The sequence below is a fragment of the Pleurodeles waltl genome, chromosome 7, assembly GCF_031143425.1.
Source record: "Pleurodeles waltl isolate 20211129_DDA chromosome 7, aPleWal1.hap1.20221129, whole genome shotgun sequence".
In the NCBI taxonomy this organism is placed as follows: Eukaryota; Metazoa; Chordata; class Amphibia; order Caudata; family Salamandridae; genus Pleurodeles; species Pleurodeles waltl.
The window spans coordinates 1,493,488,051-1,493,507,340 of NC_090446.1; the positions used below are offsets into that span (position 1 = coordinate 1,493,488,051).

Consider the following 19,290-nt stretch of genomic DNA (forward strand, 5'->3'; position numbering starts at 1 on the left):
GTGATGGTGTGTTAGAGGCAGGGTTCTTGGATAACTGCAGCTGTGTTCGCTCCAGTGCCCCAGCAGACCTGCTGATGAGATTAAGACAGGACAAGAAGTTCACTCCATGATGTCCTAAGGATCAAAAGATGTGTGATGCCACTTTTGCTATCCCTAGCACTTTTGTTAAACATGCTGCGTTATCACAATGCGCTGAAAGTGTGCAGATGAGAGTAAAAGGGCGATTTGTTGGTTCGCCCACCTTTAAGTGGAAGCAACCAGAAACGACTACTTCCAGAACACACAAAGCTGTCAAATGAAATCCCAGGACTGGAAACGTGTTCAGGGAATGTGGGTGACGTTGCCCTTCTCTTTGTTGACCAGATTTAATGTCCAAATCTGCAGTTGTAAAGTCTGTGCTTAATTTGAGTCGATAGTTTCCGGTGCGGGACACCGGCACTTATTTTTAAGGGTCGGCATTTATTGTTATGCCTCAAGCATTTACTGCGAACAAAAGACGCATATGTTAAAGACGGCGGAAGAGAAAAACGAAAGAGCGCCACAAAGGGAGAAAGCAGAACGCTGTAAGAGTGAACTGAAGGGGCAGGGAGTGGCTGTCAATGGATTAAAGAGGCCCGTGATGGCTTCAGGATTAGACAGCCTCAGTATTCTGTGCTGGCACATTTAATTGCAGCAGCCGCGTTCTTCAAAGGAGAGCTTTGGGCACCGGCACGTTTTTTATTTACAAATTAAGCAAACTATCGTACTCCAAGATCGCTTGTTGTTATCTGAAGCTAAGTAAACTGTTCCTTATCTATGATAAAACAGCATCCGTTTCTGATGGATGGAGCCGCCCTCAAGGGAGGGCACCGCTAAGGGGGAGGGTTGGCTGCCCCGGACATTGACAGGCTCCGTGTTTGGACTGCGTAGTTGTCCGTGTTTGGACTGAGTATTTGCACGTCAAAGGCGAAGCAACACTTTGGACGACTGGTCTCCGAGGCTGAGCCGCTGAAAAATCAACTCACCCTTAGCAGTCTCAAAAGGGTAAGTATCGCGAGAATGTACGGGCAGGGTTACGTGGGGACAGCACATGTGAATGATTCTTTTAATTATGTGGTGGAGAGTTGAAATATGTATACATTTGCGGTCAGGAGGCCATGCTTCGTGAGCAGAATATCTACCCTAAACCACCATGAATAGAAACCTATAGGGATATGTTATGCTCAGTGCTTAATTTGTAAATAAAAAGGTGCCGGTGCCCAAAGCCCTGCTTTTAAACACGCGGCTGCTGCAATTAAATGTGTGAAAAGGGAACACCGAGGCAGCGTAATCCTGAAGCTATCTCGGGCCTCTTCAATCCATATACAGCCACTCCCTGCCCCTCCAGCTCACTCTTGCAGCTTTTTACTGTCTTCCTTTCTGACGCTTTTTCGTTTTTCTCTTCCTCCGCCTTCCCCATATGTGTATTTTGCTCGCAGCAAATGCTTGAGGCAGAAGACTATGCCCCGGCCTCAAAAATAAGTGCCGGTGCTCAGCACCGGAAACAACAACCACGAATTAAGCACTGGTTATGCTGTGTCACATTAAGGTATGTTTTGCTTAAACACTGAGGGGAGTTTGTGAGATGGAAAAACATAATTGGTAAGCAGGGCTCTCAAGTTTCAGTCCAGTCACTTTCCTTCCATTATGGGATTATTAGTCCTGGTTTTTAGGAGACAATAAATTCCAGAATGGAGCGAAAAATACCTTGAATAGATGAGATAAGAATGGGACTGGGCAGCTAGAGAGCACAAGGCATCTGTCTTTAATGAGAGAGAAAGGGATGCAGGTGCTGACTGTTTCAACAGTCAGAATTTCCAAAGATACCTGGCCAGCCCTAAATATTGGGGGCGCCTAGGTAGATGATCAAAGGGTAGAGTTGAAAGCAAATCCATCTCAGATAGATATTTAAATACATCAAGAAGGTACTGAACGTCAAAAACACTGTACTGTTCAATCTATGGGACAGAAGTGAGGCATAAGGATGAAGCCAGAATAGCTGATATTTCTTGGTTGTGACATTGTAGCAAAGTACCCTCTTTTTGCCATGGTTACCCCCATTTTCTGCCTGATGTCCGTGTGCTAGACTGTGTTCACTGGGATCCTGCTAACCAGGACCCGAGTGATTATGCTCTCTCTCCTCTAAATTGTGTTGTTGCATACTGGTAACCCAGCACTTCATCCAAAATTGGCATACTGGTGCCCCCTTATAAGTCCCTAGTATATGGTACTGAGGTACCAAGGCATTGGGGTTCCAGGGGATCCCTATGGGCTGCAGCATTTCTTTTGCCATCCATAGGGAGCCCGTGCAAAGGCTTCTGCAGGACTGCCACTGCAGCTTGTGTGAAAAGGTGTATGCACCCTTTCACTGCCATTTACACTACACCAGGTCACTTATAAGTCACTCCTATGAAAGTCCCTTCAGCCCTGAGGTCAGGGTGCATAGTACCTGTGTGTGAGGGCACCCCTGCACTAGCGGAGGTGCCCCCACGACCTCCAGGACCATTTCCCAAACTTCTTGACTGCAGGGACGCCATTTCACATGTGTACTGGCATGTTTGGTATCAAACATGTTGGAATCATACCCCAATGCTTTTGCAAGCATTGGTTGTATGATCCCATGCGCTCTGGGGGCTCCTTAAAGGGTCCCCAGTATTGCCATTCCAGCCTTGTGAGGTTTTCCAGGCAGCCCCAGCTGCTGCCACCTCTCAGACAGGTTTCTGCCCTCCTGTTGCTTGAACAGCTCAAGCCCAGGAAGGCAGAACAAAGGATTTCTTTTGGGAGAGGGGTTTTACACCCTCTTCCTTTGGAAATAGGTGTTACAGACCTGGAAGGGTAGGCTCCCCAAGCCACTGGAAATGCTTTGAAGGGCACATTTGGTGCGCTCCTTGCTTAATCTGATGTACACCAGTTCAGGGAGCCCGAGTCCCTGCTCTGGCGTGAAACTGGACAAAGGAAAGGGGAGTGACCACTCCCCTGTCCATCACCACCCCAGGGGTGGTGCTCAGAGCTCCTCCAGAGGGTCCCTGGGTTTTGCCATCTTGGATTCCAAGTTGACAGGGAACTCTGGGAGCATCTGAGTGGCCAGTGCCAGCAGGTGACGTCATAGCCCTCCCCTGATAGGTGCTCACCTGCTTAGCTGACCAATCCTCCTTTCAGGGCCATTTAGGGTCTCTCTTTTGGGTGAGTCTTCAGATTAAGATTGCAAGACTCCAGCAGGAATTCTCTGCATCCTCTACTTTACCTTCTCACTGAAGAAACTGCATCTGGACCCTAAAGGAACTCTACAAACTGCCACAAAGAAGCAATGACTTCTGAAACATAGTATCTTCAGCTACTGCCAGCAACTACAACTGTTTCATGGTCGTGCATCCTTAGAGGATAGCCTGTTTTCAGCCTGCACTAGAAGAATGAAGGAATCTCCCTTGGAGTGAAGGAGTCACTCCCCTGTTTCAGCAGGCACCTCTCTTCAATGACGACTGGCTCTCCTGACAAGTTGCATGGATCCTGCCTCACGGGTGGTAGACTGAAGTGGCCCGACGGTCCTGACGTCCTACTGTCCAACTTTGATAGAGGTAAGAGCTTGCCTCTCCACGCAAGACAGTACAGCAGTGCACCGCATGTTTTGCAGTTGCCAAGGCTTGTTGGCAACCTTCCACAAAGTTCGTTATGCACCGTGCAGCGCGGGTCCTCTCCACTCCTTCCTGCGATGCACAGCTTCCTGAGTGGTTCTCCAGTGACGTGGGATCCTTTTTTGTCGTGCTGCGTGGGCCTCCTTTTGCACCTTCTTTGTCCCCATGACGTGGGAGTCCTGAGCACGCTGCTTGGTCTTCTGTGTGCTCTCTGAGTTTCTGAGAGCCCCCTTTGGCCTGCACCCTCTGGGTAGAGTCCTCCCTGCACTCTTCTGTGCTTCTTGGACTTGGTCCCCCGCTTCCACAGGTCTTCAGGTCCAGGAATCCACTGTTGGTGTCTTGCAGTCTCTTCTGGTTCTTGCATTATCTTCTTTCTCGTGTTCTTGTGTGTTCTAGGAAACTTACCCCTGATTTCCTGGGCTCTGGGGTGGCTTCTATTACTTAACGTTGGTGTTTTCTAATACTCCCAGTGCCCCTCTACACACCACACTTGCCTAGGTGGTAAACTGACATTCACATTTCACTTTTTTAGTATATGGTTTGTGTTCCCCCTAGGTCCATTTCTAACTATTGTGACTTTTACTAAATGCACTGTTTTCTAACTGTTTTTATTGATACTTCTGCATACTAGTGTATATAATTGGTGTATTACTTACCTCCTAAGGGAATATAGTCTCTATGGTATTTTGGGTATTTGTGTCACTAAAATAAAGTACCTTTATTTTTGTAACACTGAGTATTTTCTTGCAAGTGTGTAAGTACTGTGTTACTACAGTGGTAATGCATGAGCTTTGCATGTCTCCCAGATAAGCCTTGGCTGCTCAGGTACAGCCAGCCCTAGAGAGCCTGGCTTCTAGACACTGCCCACATTTCACTAATAAGGGATAACTGGACCTGGTATAAGGTGTAAGTAACATAGGTACCCACTACAAACCAGGCCAACCTCCTACAGACATAAGTGTGAAACACAGCACACTTGTATAGAAGGCCAGCTGTTTCTGTTGTGACTTTACATAAACTGAGTGTACATATGTAACCATCCATGCATGAATGTGCATAGTCAGGCTCTCACATCCCAGTCAACCAACAACCCAGTTTATCACAGGCCCTTAGTATGAGATACAGATAGGTAGATGAACCCAATGCATATCTCAAGGGTGAGAGGGTTTGACCCTGTCACAAATATTCCATCCACTTATTGGATTGGCGCAGCATGGAACTGCAATCTGATAGGGTGACCACCTGGCATGGGGCAGGACAGAACGTAAAAAATCAGAAAAAGGGTCAAACTTCAGAACACAAATTGAGAACAAAATGTCAGTTGTTAGGAGACATCCGAGAAGAGACCATATCTGACTACTTTATCAGTGCATTGTTTTTTATATTGTATTATTTATTAATTATGCTCTGTATGTGATTGTGCCTAGGTATGCTACATTTTGGTGGCACATTATGTCCTTGTTCAATAGTAAATTGATGCCATTGAGCATGGTGTGGAGGGCATCATTGCTACCCAAACCTACACAATTTGTGCCCGGGCCACTTGCCCACTCTGCTCGTATCTGAGAATGGTTTTGCAGTTGAGCCAAGGATGAACTGCAAGTGATCTTGCTCATCTATAAGCACCAAAAACATACAGAATCTTCAAAATACTTAGGATGTAAATTACATACCAAACAAAATGTGAGATCATAGTAAAGATCAGTGTGCACAAAGCACTAACATTCAAATAAAATCAGGGTTTATGAAGCACAGCTACTCACCCACAAGGGTGTCAAGGGTCTCCTCTGAGCTTCAGTTGAAGAGAAATGTGAGTTGAAGAGAACCATTGAGAAATATGTTAAACAAAGGAAGTAACTAAGGAGCCCTGCATCATTTAATTATAGAAACATCTTAATTTGTTAAAGACATATTGCAACAAACATGTAATAATATGATAACACCTTTTCAAAAAATACTAAAAGTGTATTTCATTAACACACAGAAGCGTTTCAGATTAGTACATCAGAATATATCAGTGCATTGCGAAGTATTTTTTAAGTGATAGTTTGCAAAATGTGAACTTATAAGCACTCATGCTTGCCCCAGACCTCGAAACAATGCAAATAATGAACTAAGAGGCATGTCAGTTGTTCTGTTTACCCTCTGACTGGCCTATGTTGCTATTTTACATGGGCAATATTATGGTTTATCAAACTAAACACAATCAGTGCTTAAATTGAGCCTGTCGTTTCTAGTGTTTGGTATTGACACTTAATTGTCAACACTGGTGCTTATGACAGTCTGCCATATGGTGGCTCTGTTTGTCTAATATTCTAATATAGAATTGAGCACAACAGTGGTTGTTTACTAAATAAAACAACTGCATAGAATCAGACAATTTGGTCAAGTGAAAGAGCCGTGATTGATCCCAGGTCAATGTGCAATTCAGCCTTTATATGTACATGCTTCGTTTCTTCTATGCTTAACTTACATTTTCCCAACCCCGACCTGCCATTTGCCACCTGCCACCTTGCTGGCATAAATGTGGCCCTCCGTCACTCCACAGGCCCCCTGGAAAATGTTAGTGAGTATCCACGATAAAGAAATGGAAACTTTTCAAAACATGAACTTTAAAGCCATGAGTGAACAGAGTGCAACAACTGTTAGATGTCCCTTACATCATGGCCACTGTTATTGCTATGGATGGTGGAACATTGTAGGCTATTAAAGCATATGAGGTTTTTCTGCATGTTTCATCTTGAACTGAATTACTTGAAAGTGCTCTCAAATGTCACTATCAAGTACATTTGACATCTGAAGTCAATTGATCTGACTAGGATCACACAATTTAGTCATAAGGCGAACCTGGGGTTTGAACCCCAGCTCTTAAGTCACTTGTAGTGCAGTTTAGCCACTTTTTAGATAAATAACTTTATCTCAATCCCCTTTAACACCAGAAGAGAGTGTTTTTGTTCAGTTTTGTCAGATGAATAGTACACAGTGTTAACTAAATATTGATCACAGGTTAATCTTTCATAATTTAAAAATGGTACATTGTGAAGGTGAGGTGGGACATCACATGCTAATATCACTAGGCACAAAGAGGGTTAAAGTAACCCCAAAGTATCTAAGCAGCTTGCCCACCGCACTGGTGAAGATATTCTCACAAAGAAAATTATCAACCCACTGTCAAATCTACGTTCAGTCGTCATAGCACCAAACCTATGAGCCCGTCCATTTATTCAATGGGAAGCTGGCTAAAATGATAGCGGTTGACCTCCTGCCTTTTTCTTTGGTGGAAGGAGAGAGTTTTGGGGAATTTGTAGTTACCCTCTGTCGGAAATGGAATGGTCCAAGTAGCACCTATTTTATTGCTATTGTTGTGCCTGCAATTCATACTCAAGTACTAAAACTGGTTGGCAAACAAATGAAATAGAGTGCAGGTCAATCCATCTATCTCACGTCAGACATGGACCAGTGGTCAAGGTAGCGTCAAGTGGGGCCCGAGAAAAAGGAGGTCCCAAAAAAGTTGAGTTTCCCTCGTTAATTCCTATGGGACCTTTAGACATGACTATAGCCCAAACCACTGGACGGAATTACACCAAAGTTGGCAGAAAGCTAGCCTTCAGTGTGCAGATAACATTTCGATTATTTGGTATAAAATGGAAGGGACCTATTAGCACCTATTTTATTGCTGTGGTTGTGCCTGCAATTCATACTCAAGTACTAAACCTGGTTGGCAAACAAATGAAATAGAGTGCAGGTCAATCCATCCATCTCACGTCAGACATGGACCAGTGGTCAAGGTAGCGACCAAGGGCCAGATGTACGAAGCCTGTTTGCATTTCTTAACGGTCCGAATCGGTATTTCGGGCCATTCAGAAATGCAGACTGGGCTCTTCTAATGTACAAAGCCCTTTAATGGAATCGCAAATTGCGATTTCTACCCTGTAGAAATCACAATTTGTGATTCCCAGAATGGGAAATGCAAATAGGGATATCCTATTTGCATTTCCTATTATGATGTACTATGGATTTCCAAAATGTGATTTGGGCATTTTGGAGATGCAATTACCACTGACTGGAAGTCAGTGGCAACCAGGTGCAATTTAAAAATAAGCACCTCAAAGTGCTTTTTTTAAGTTGAAATAGAGTACACACATGCCCCTTAGGCATATGTGTGCTCTACAACTGCACCCCTATTTTTGGTGTGCATCAAGGAAGGCCTTCTTCCCATTGTCATCCCTGGTTTTGCATTTCCTAAATAGTGATTTCTTACTAAGAAATCGCTATTTAGGAAATGCAAAACTGGCCCATTGACTCAAATGCAATGGGATTTCTTCCTCATAGGAATCGCTATTAGGAAATCGGTATCTTTGTACATAGCATTTTGTGTTTCTCAAATAGCGATTTCTATGAAGTCGCTATTTAAGAAATACAAAATTACATTTTTGTACATCTATCCCTAAATGTTTATCAATTCCCCCGTGCCTCCTTCAAGGGCTAAGGCAAAGGCTAGCCTATGGTCTCTCCTTTTTTGAAGCATTCAGCACCATGCAGCAGTTGCAGCGTTCTCAATAGAGAAATAACATATAGCTGCTAACATCTTGGAAAAATGTAACATGAAAGTTTAAGTATGGCCCTACCCAAAAGATCTCAGCACTGGACTTACTGCCATTGACAATGACAGTAATATTCTCAAAGCCATGGCTGATGAAGAATACTGTGTTTAGTGCAATGCATCAATCTAATTGTGTAGGACTTTATAAAAAAAAAAAGGAGCAGTAGTCGACAACATGCTGGTTACCTGTCTTTGGATTTGCACTCATAATAGTCATTTTTTATAAGTCGAGCATCACTTGAGGATCAATGAGCATGAAATGATAGTCACTGTAAAGGCTCCACCTTCTTAATGCTGCCGCTCCTTTTGAGCAGTATAGGTCTATCAATGATTATATACTACAAAGAAGACAAGATGCAACAGCCAAAGCCATGAGGCTAGAGGTTGACAAATGGAGACTACAGGAATGCTATATCTAAATGTTAGTGCCATTTGAGATTTTTACACAGGAAGTAAACAAGGAGTTAACAAATTTTGTTTATATATTTTTTTTGTAGACTAGCACTTAAAAGGTCAAAGCAGCAACCATGGACATCTAGTCCAGAACAACCAGGTCAAAGTAAAAAAATATGGCTGACTACGATGGAGCCCGGTCAGCGCTTACCTTCAGATTTAGAAACATTTTCCAGAAACATGTTCTAAGGTGGTAAAGTTCAGGGGAGCAAGCCTGCAGGCAGTGCCTGAGGAGGGGGCATCAGGTCAAAGCTGCCGTGAAGATTTCAGCGTAGGCCCTCACTATAACAATGGCTGTAAAAACCACCTACCGCTGCAGTGGTGGTGACAACATACTGTCACAGCAGCTACCATCCGTCTGCCATATTATGATCACTGCCGGACTTCCTCTACAAGAAGGGTGGAAATCCAGCAGTGATCATACTGGCGGACAGTGGTAAGCTGGTGCTTCTACCACCAGCACTACCGCACCGGTTGAACCCTGCCAACCGTATCATGACCTGTGATATGGCCTGGCGGTGTTCTGCTGGCAGGGCACTGCTGGCGTTAGCAGCACCCCTTGCCGTTTCCTGCCGGAAGACCTCCTTGACCAAGGTAAGTTGGGCTTCCGACAGTTGAGAGGGGTGGGGGGTGTTGTGTGTGTGTCTGAGTGTGTGCATGAATGTCTGAGTGCGTGTGTGAATGTGTCTGTGTGTGTTGTGTTGTTTGCGTGGTTTTATTCATGTGAGTGAATGCATGTAAGAATGGTGAAGTGAGTGCGTGTCTGCATGTCAGTGTGATTGTGTGTAAGAATGTGTGCGAGCATGTCTCTGGAAGTATGCGTATATGAATGTATGTATGCCAGTGTGAGTGATCAGGTGAGTGCATGGTGCGTGTATGGGGGGGTGTAGGGAGTGTGAGGATCGGAGGGGATAGGGGGAGTTTGGATGCAGTGGGTGAGGGGGGTGTCTGGTGTATGTTGGGGGGGTGCCGCCTACTGGTGTCAGGGAAAGAATTCTCTGTCACTGGTAGGGCCTACCACCATGGTTTTTATTGCGTTGCTAATGCCATGAAAACCATGGTGGTAGGCAGGCTCATAATGCCACCGGCGGTACTATGCCGGCCGCTGGGCTGGAGATTGACATCTCTGGCCCGGCGGCTGATACCGCCATGGTGGTATGAGTGGAGAAGTGGCGGGTTGGCTGCAGCCAACCCGCCATTCTCACAATGCAGCGGTATGTACCGCCAGCCTCTTGGCGGTATTGCCGTCACATTACCACTCACCGCCAAAGTCATAATGACCCCGTAAGTCTGTTTTGGAAGTCGAAAATCTCCAATGGTACAAGGAGGGAGGCTGAAGCCATAGACAGTTCCAGGTGCTTGGATACCTCGATACCTGAAGGACCGCTGAACAAGATTTGCTGCTGTGGAGAAGAATGTAGTAGGAGCAGCCATAAAGTCAGGCAGACTGATGATGCACATGGGGCCGACAGACCGTCAGGTTGGCCCCAGTTACTCTTGGTTCGCAGAGCAGTTTTCAGCCAACTGCAGACAGTGAAAAGCACGACGAGTGCTGGTGCACCCTACGCACCGCAACATTACTGCCGGCTCAATTATGAGCTGGCATCAATGTTGTGGGCTGTTTCCCGCTGACCCGGAGGAAAACTCGTCATAGGGGCTGCAGGAAGGTCATCTCACTGGCAGTGACCTGACCACGGAAGTCAAAATGAGGGTCTCAATATCCAAAAATGTTAAAACTCAAGAAGACACAAACGTGGACAAAGGAAGATTCTTGGATATCACAATTATGTTGAGTGATCATCCTCTGGAGCCCTTCCATGAAATTGAGGATGAACTCTACCTTCCAGATTAACCCCTTCACTGCTGAGACCCTTTCACTCTAGTGGTGAACCCTTTTCTGGCTGTTTGGGGTAGTTTGTGATTAGGCATCCATAACTTTTTTCCACATAAATTTTCAATGACAAATTTGCTCCCTCTTTCCAAAAATTATGGGGATTTTAACGGTACCCAGCGTTTATGTATACCCTGGAGGGGACTGAGAAAATGGCCAACATATACTCAAATTAAAAATTGTGGGGAAAAAATAGGAAAAAGTGCTCATCAAAAAAGTGTCAGTTTTTTCCCTAAAAATGGCATAATTGTTCTGAATTATTGTACTTTCAACCTACTTCTGGTTTGTGTTAGAAACTGGTGTGAAACCCAGAAAGCTATAGATTACAGAAAAGTAGATTATGATTTTAACAAGGGTTCATTTGCATAGCTCCCTCAAAGTTTCCCCAAAAAAACATTTTTTGAAATATAAACATATTAAAAATGAGTAGGAAAAAATGAATGACCACATTTTCATTTGTAAATTCTTGTCACAAAGCCTGGTTTGCAAAATCAATGTACCATTACATCTGCTAGACTCTTCTGTTTGTTTGGATAGATAGGTGTTGTAGGCTTTCCAATGACCCGAGATACCCAGAGCCACCGAGATACCCAGAGCCATCAACTGAGTTGCACGTTACAATGGTTTTTCGTTGTGTGCCCAGTATGGAGCAATTCATCTGGTAAAATATTCTACATGAAAAATGGGTGTGAAGGAAACCTATGTCTTCCTTTACTGTACATCAGATGCTGAGTTTAAAAGCAGTGGTTATGTGTACATTTCTGCATTCGTGGGTACCAATACTAGCATCAGAATCAAAGCATGTTTTAAAATCTCTTCTTTCTTGCACACTGGCTTACATTTGAAAGGCACAAATGCAGGGTAATCTAATCGGTAATAATAAACATGTTGCTATTTTGTGTTCCCAGGTATCTCTTGATAAAAATGATACCTCACTTTTGTGGGTAGGCCAAGGCCAGTGACATGGAAAGGGTCCAAAACACAACATGGATTAATCACATTTTTTTACGGAAAACTGACCATTTTTGTGCAAGGTGGATAGCTGTGGATTTTCAGCAGTAACTTGGATAGCTCATAGGGAAACATATCAAACCTACAGATTTTTGAAAAACAGCACTTGGTGTAAACTAGGATGTGGTGACTTGTGTGGCTCTCACCATGTTTTCTTAGCCAGAAGCCCTTGCAAACCTCAAACTTTAACTGAAAACACACATGTACTCACATTTCTGGGATGAAAACTTCTGGAATCTGTGAAGATCTTCACATTTCCTATCACCAAGCATTTTATCAAAGCCTTCTATTAGAAATTATACTTTGCATGTGTGGGTAAGCCTTGTACCCGCAACAGGAAAGGGCCTAAAATTCGACATGGGTACATCACCTTGTGCCTCTGAAAACTGATCCTTTTTTTCAGTGTGGGTTTTGAGCCCTAGCTCAGCTGGCACCTAGAGAAACCTAGCATGCCTGCACAATTTTGAAAGCTAGACATGCAGGTGAATCCGGGGTGGGGTGACTTGCGTGGCTATCAACATGTTTTTCAACCCAGAAGCATTTGTACAGTATACCTCAAACTTTGACTAAAAGCACACATTTTGCTCACATATCTGTGCAAGAATGTTCCAGTGTTTGAGGGAATTCATACCACCCAAAGATCCTTACATATCTCCAGATAGTAATGTTACTAAACTTGTGTTAGTGAGCCAAGAAACCTTGACACAAAATGGCCTAAAGCTCTATTTGGAAAGATCAGTGATAGTAGCTGCGGTATTTTGGGATGTTCTGGGCCTCCACCCATGGAAACCTACCAACCAGAGACATTGTTAAAAATTAGAGACCCATGGGTTTCCAGGGTGGTGTGCCTTGTGTGGATCTCACAAGGATTCCTTACCCACAATGTCCCACAAACCCTCAGACATTCCATAAAATCACACATTCTCCTTATATTTATGTGATGGATACTTTCAGAATCCACAGAAATTCACAAACTTCCTATCATCCAGCTATACCCCACTTGTCCCAGTAAAACTTCTGCTCCAGTGAGTCTGGCTCTAGTGCCCTCGACAGGAATGGTCAAATCAAGGTTTGACCCCCATATGCGAGGACTACCCTTTGTGACGTCTTCCCCAGTCTGGGTATCTGCCAATGGCGATGCCACACACGGAGCTGCAAAACACATCTTTATTCCTCTGCATGTACCTGTAAACTCCCCAGTTTTTAAACTAAGCTTTCATTGCATTCTATTGATTGCGTCACACTGCTACAGGAGTAAAGCGTTCCTGTCATAAAACTTGCAAGACACTACACCATTGGCCCTGGTTTGATTCATTCTTGTAGCAGGCACTAGGTTCAGCCACCCAAGTGGAGTAGAGAAGCACAGCACCCTTGACTCACCCAGGTGTCAAGTTTTCAGAAATGTCTGGGTCTGGTAGGTTTCCACTGGTGGCAGCCTACACAAGCTCACATGGTGTAGCCATTCACCATGGCAAGTGGGATGATATTTTAATCCCACTCTCCTGGCCCATATATTGATCACTCAAAATAATCAAATGTGCTCTCACTTGGCATTGGAATGTGATATTTTAATACTGTTTAAGCGTTTAGGAGTGAGGGTAGGGCCTAATGTCAGACTGAACCAAAACACCCCTATTATTTTATAATACAATTTTTCCTGCTATATAGTGATAATGGTTTCTCTCGTTTTGGTTGATTAATAGGGCAGGTTCCTCACCCGCATCCTATTCCTTTCCCCCAAATTCAAGATGCCTGGTGTCTAATGGGCTTTGTATGCCTGGTTGGGGGGCAGATTTGGGGAAACCTCCCCAATTGGGACAAACCTCCTGAAAGACACTGTTAGAAATGGCCTTTCTGCAGGGACACTCCCAAACATTTTGCCTTCCTCCTTCTCTTTTTCTGACCTAATTTTTGCTGGCTTTAGGACTCTGCACACTTTACCACTGCAAATCAGTGCTAAAGTGCATATGCTCTCTCCTTAAAACATGGTGACATTGGCTCATCCCCAATTGGCTTATTTAATTTACTTGTAAGTCCCTAGACAGGTGCACTACATGTGTCCAGGGCCTGTAAATTAAATGTGCAAGTAGACTGCAGCACTGGTTGTGCCACCCACATAAGTAGCTCCCTAACCATGCCTCAGGCCTGCCACTGCAGGGCCTGTGTGTGCAGTTTCACTGCCACTTCGACTTGGCATTTATAAAAATAATTGCCAAGCCTTAACTTAAATTCCCCTTTTTCGACATATAAGTCACCCCTTAGGTAGGCCCTAAGTAGCCCATAGGGCAGGGTGCTATGTAGATAAAAGGCAGGATATGAACATGTGTATTCTATATGTCCTGGTAGTGTAAAACTCCTAAATTCGTTTTACATTGCTGTGAGGCCTGCTATTTTCATAGGATAGCATTAGGGCTACCCTCGTATACTGTTTGAGTGGTAGATTCTGATCTGGAAGGAGTAACAAGATCATATTTAGTATGGCTAGAATGGTAATACAAATTCCTGCTGACTGGTGGAGTTGGATTTAAGATTACTATTTTAGAAATGCCACTTTTAGAAAGTGAGCATTTCTCTGCACTTAAATCCTTCTGTGCCTTACAATCCACTTCTGGCTAGGTTAGTTGACAGCTCCCTTGTGCATTTCACTCAGACCACCCTGATCACAGGATGCTCAGTCACACCTGCACACATCGGCATACTGAATGGGTCTTCCTGAGCTGGGAGGGTGGACGGCCTGACACTTACATTTGAAAGGACAGTGGCCTGCCCCCATACAATGGGCTGCCAAACCCCCTACTGGGACCCCGGCAGACAGGATGGAACTGAAAGGGGACCTGGTGCACTTCTAAGCCACTGTTTAAAGTCTCCCCCACTTGGCTTGATGCCAGGGTAGACCTCACCATCCTTCTCCTTTCTTTGCACTCTAATCTGTCACCTATGGGGAGTCAGAAAGACTGTTGTGAACATTTTTGGGGAGGGGGTAAGACTATTTGACTCTTTTAGGGGGGAAGATAGTCCACTCCTCATATTTCCATGTTATTTTTTCTAACACTGGTGCAAAATGTACTTTTTGGCCCCCCTCAGGTGGTAATCGCCCCCATTTCTCCACAGGGCCAGGAAAATTAAAAAAAATTGGGGCACTCACCCTTGCCTAAGGGACTGCTCCCTCAAACTCCCTGGTGCTAAGTGGGTGGATCTCCTGTAGCGATCCCCAAGCAAGGGTCACCTGGGCATAAATACAACTGGAAAGGCTAGATTCTTCCTTTTCTAACAATACCTCTGCCAACACAGTCAGTGCTCAGAGGACTGAGATATGTCCCCAAGCACTGATGCAGAGTAAGTAAAATGAGCCAGTCGGGACATTTTGGTTTCATTTTTGTGGTAATGGCTGCTCAGAAAGCTCTTCCCAAGCAGCCCGAGTAGAGAATAGAAAAAAATAAATGTGTCTAGTTCAAGCACCCGAGGGACCTTTGAATTCTGTCCAGTGAAGGCCAATGACTGTCCAACACATTGGGGAGAAGGCACGCAGTAGAAGAATTAAATAAAGAATAACACAACAGAAATGTCTGCTACTAAAAAAAAAAAAAGTTTTATTTTAGAAATTGCTGTGAATGGTGGTGATCGGTGACAAAGAAAGAAAACATATTCAAGCTTAGAGCCAACTGTAGGCTTTGTAGTGAGCAAAACAGTGGTATTTAAGTCAACAAATAGACATCTCCAGATCATTCCATGAAAAACAATATTTATGCTTCCCATGCCTAATCGTGCATTCCTGTGTCAGCTGTATGGAAAGATGCAATGGACTGCACTATGTATGTCCCATGAATGGGGGAAAAGAGAAGCATAGATGGGTAGATGGACATCACACTTGGAATGGGTAACTTAGGTCCAAGATTAGAAATACCAGAACGTAAATTAGGAACAATAATTTAGCCTTTTATTTAGTATGGCTAAAAATATATATGCATCACAACCATACAAGGGAGTAGTAGCCATGACTGTGGCTGAAAGGCAAGAAAGAAAAAAAAAATGAAAGTAGTGAATACTTTGGAAGATGATCCCAACTTCAGATGTCAGGTAATAGACAAAACAGATTATGATCAACAAGACATGAGAGGAGCACATATAAGATAATAAGGCCCATATTTATACTTTTTTAGCGCCGCATTAGTGCCGCTTTTTGACGCAAAAACAGCGAAAACTTACAAAATACAACTTTTTTTGCGCCGCATTTGCGCCTCTTTTTGACGCAAAAACGGTGCAAACTTACAAAATACAATTGTATTTTGTAAGTTTGCGCAGTTTTTGCATCAAAAAGCAGCGCTAATGCGGCGCTAAAAAAGTATAAATATGGGCCTTAGTGTGTAAAGATATTCCATCACACCAGCAACAGAGTATTCTTACTTCTTACGGTCAACACAGTGGTCCGCTCCCCCGAAATAGATGTGGGAGGACCATAGTTTTGGCTTTGACAGTAACTGCTCTGTATCCAAACTTCTCTGGGGGTCAGACAGAGTAAGGGCTGACAGAGAAATTGTTATATGTCCACCCACCTAATCAGGATAGGAACATTTCTTTCCATTTGTTTTACTGTCCATACACACCAGCCAATCCCCCCTGGTGAGGGACAGTAACATTTTAATAATATCCCCTTTGCCATGGGAGTTTACTCCCATGGCGAGAGGAGCATCACATTTTATTTTAAAACGAAAATCAATTTTTGGGATTTTCTTATTAAAAAGTAAAAAAAGAAAACTGTTTGGTGCAGAGCTGTGCCATGCTGATGCAGTCATGCACCAAACAGTGAAATGTGTTGGCAGGAACCACTTTGACAGTGGATCCTGACAATGTATTGTGATAGACTGCATGCATGTCGGTTATATATTAATGTGGTGGCAGGTCCCTCTGCCAGAAGGTTGGAGTTATTTACTCCATCCGCCTGGAGGAACAATGGGCCATCCACCAATTTATAAATTAGATGTAGAATCATTCATAAACATGGAGGTTAGAACACGCAACAGCCCAAGGAACAAAAAGGTGGAAGGGACGCACATAATCGAGAAAGAAAAGTTAGCCACATACACTTCAGTACAGGAGGATTTCTAACACCTCTCTTCATATATTCTCATCAAATATCCTCCCAATTTTGACCGGGAAAGGCTGATAGCAGCAAAGTTGGCTAGGAGAAGTTTACTGAGAGGCCATGCTCCTCGGATCCCTCACTTTATCCCTCTTTGGTTTATTTCTTAAAAATTATCCCTTGGTACAATCACACTATATAAACTAATACAATAACAGGGCAAAACATACATTAATTAGAATGGGAGCATGCATGTGAATAATGATTTTCAGAATCATACATGGGTTTGGTAAAATATTAGGACTAGTCTTCCTTTCTTGTTTTGTTTTACCTTCATTGCACATCCTGATCAATATTAAACCTCCTGTTTTTCTTTTAGCAGCAGAAATGATGGATGGACCACTTCTGATGGAGAATGTCACTTCGCTCTTCTTCCGCAAAATTACCACTACACAGCCTATGAGACCAAAGGGGGCCCGATGTGAAGACGTTTCTAGTGTTATGAATTCATTGCAAATCTTGTCTCTGTTTTTCTTTAGCCTGGCATTTCTCCTGGGTGTCACAGGTAATGGTCTGGTTATCTGGATCACTGGCTTTAAAATGAAGACCACAGTCAACACAGTGTGGTTCCTGAATCTATCTATTGCTGATTTCATCTTCACTTTCTTCCTGCCAATTAGCATTGCTTACACAGCCATGGACTACCACTGGCCCTTTGGAACCTTGCTGTGCAAGATTAACAGTACAGTAGGAATTCTCAACATGTTTGCCAGCATCTTTTTCCTTGTGGTCATCAGTGTTGATCGCTGCTTGTTGGTGGTGTTTCCAGTCTGGTCACAGAATCATAGAACCCCTAGAATGGCAACCAAGGTGGCCTTGACTACCTGGGTTCTTGCTCTTGCTATGAGTTCCCCTGCTCTTGCTTTCCGTGATACTTTAAGAACAAGAAACAATACGACTCTCTGTTATAACAACTATGCCTTCTCCACTAACTTCAGTGATCCTCAAATAGCATCGGTGAGGAAGATGAGAAACACTGTTTTGACCTTCACCAACTTCTTGTGTGGATTCCTCTTCCCTTTTATTATTATTTTTGTGTGTTATGGTATCCTCATCTTTAGGCTGAGGAGAAACCAACGAGCCAGGAGTAGCAAACCTTACAAAATCATGTGTGCAGTGGTGCTGTCCTTTTTCTGCTGCTGGCTTCCAAACCATTTTTTCTTACTGTTAAGAAATAGCCTTGACCAACAAAGTAGTTGTCTTACATTGCGGATATTCAGGATTGGCTCACCAGTGGCAGCCAGCCTTGCCTATTTCAGTAGCTGCATTAATCCTGTCATTTATGTGTTCATTGTCAGAGATTTCAAGAACATTTTGAAATCATCTGTACTTTCAGTGCTCGAGATGGCCTTTAAAGAAGAGTCAACTATTCCTCAGAGTAGAACCACATCTGTTCAGCAAGATGAGAAAAGCATGATGATGCCACTGGAATCTAAATGATTGGAACTGTCAGGATGAGACATCATTTGAGTCATCACAGATGTACTAACATTAACAATTTGATAGCTGAATGACAATTGTAACACCAGCTATTAATATGCACCTATTTACGGGAATATTTAAAGTGCAAATATATATCTACTATGAAACATATTGCCTCATAAAGTTCAAAGGTAGAGGTCAAGAAAGCATACAATCACATTATGAAAGGGATGCAGAAATTAAAAAAGGACATTACAATCTGTGATCTACCTTTAGAGTTGTTACATACGACTGAGTGAGGCATACCTGCTGAACAGGAGTGAGAGCACATGTCCATATGAGATGTTTCTGAAAGAAGAAGATCTGCAGTCCTTCTGGAAGAGCAAGAGTGGGAGAGCTTTCTTTATCAGGATGAAGAGCCAGTTTGGGTCCTTGAGACATAATAGAAAAGGCTCTGCATTGTCTTCCTGCATTGATCCAGTGGTAGTTAGATATTTCTCAGTAAAACACAACCATGCCTCCATCAACCATGATAGTCGGGCTTCACTCAAGGGATCCAGAACTGTAACACCATCTGTCAAGCAGGAGCCGGATGTCATTCAATGGGCTCAAGTGTGCCATCATCAACCATCTGATGGCTGGAAGTCATCTGTGAGGACTTATTGCACTTTTACATTTGTTTATTTTGTATGACCTAGTCTGTACCACTTAATACAAATAAAGGTGACAGCCCATTCAGTAGTCTTAATTAGTCTTAGTTAAGTTATACAACTTAGTCCACAGTGACAATATTTTTATCAACCATTTGCATTGTCTGAAATGATCTAGCACATAGGAAACAGGAGCTGGTTCTGAGTGTAGCTATTCCAACAGAACTTGATAAAATTACTTGAGTCACTCGAGTTGTTTAACGCCTCTTTTTATCATACTATAATTTCCACTTTATCCTATCTGCGTGCCAGGATGCATCCACAAGTGCACTGCTTATCCCACCCTACATAACTAGCCTGTATCTAGAACACACAAACCCTGTTTTCTAATCACATTTTTCTTTGAGATTAGTACAATAAGGGCGTTGACCATAAAGTTACTAACCAATCTGTCTGAACTAAATTGATTT

The 19,290-nt window shown here is 43.4% G+C and overlaps 1 protein-coding gene across 2 annotated transcripts; it reads left to right on the plus strand.

Moving 5' to 3' along the window:
- The first annotated feature begins 904 nt into the window (after window positions 1–904).
- LOC138246563 (chemerin-like receptor 1) lies at window positions 905–18,904 on the plus strand. 2 transcript variants are annotated; one of them, XM_069201241.1, is made up of 2 exons: window positions 905–1,023; window positions 17,068–18,904. In XM_069201241.1, the coding sequence occupies exon 2, from the start codon at window positions 17,076–17,078 to the stop codon at window positions 18,186–18,188; it is 1,113 nt and encodes a 370-aa protein (XP_069057342.1). In that variant the 5' UTR covers window positions 905–1,023; window positions 17,068–17,075; the 3' UTR covers window positions 18,189–18,904. The 2 variants fall into 2 exon arrangements, with proteins under 2 accessions (XP_069057342.1, XP_069057343.1); XM_069201242.1 differs by having other exon boundaries at window positions 919–1,023; window positions 17,071–18,904.
- The last annotated feature ends 386 nt before the right edge of the window (window positions 18,905–19,290 follow it).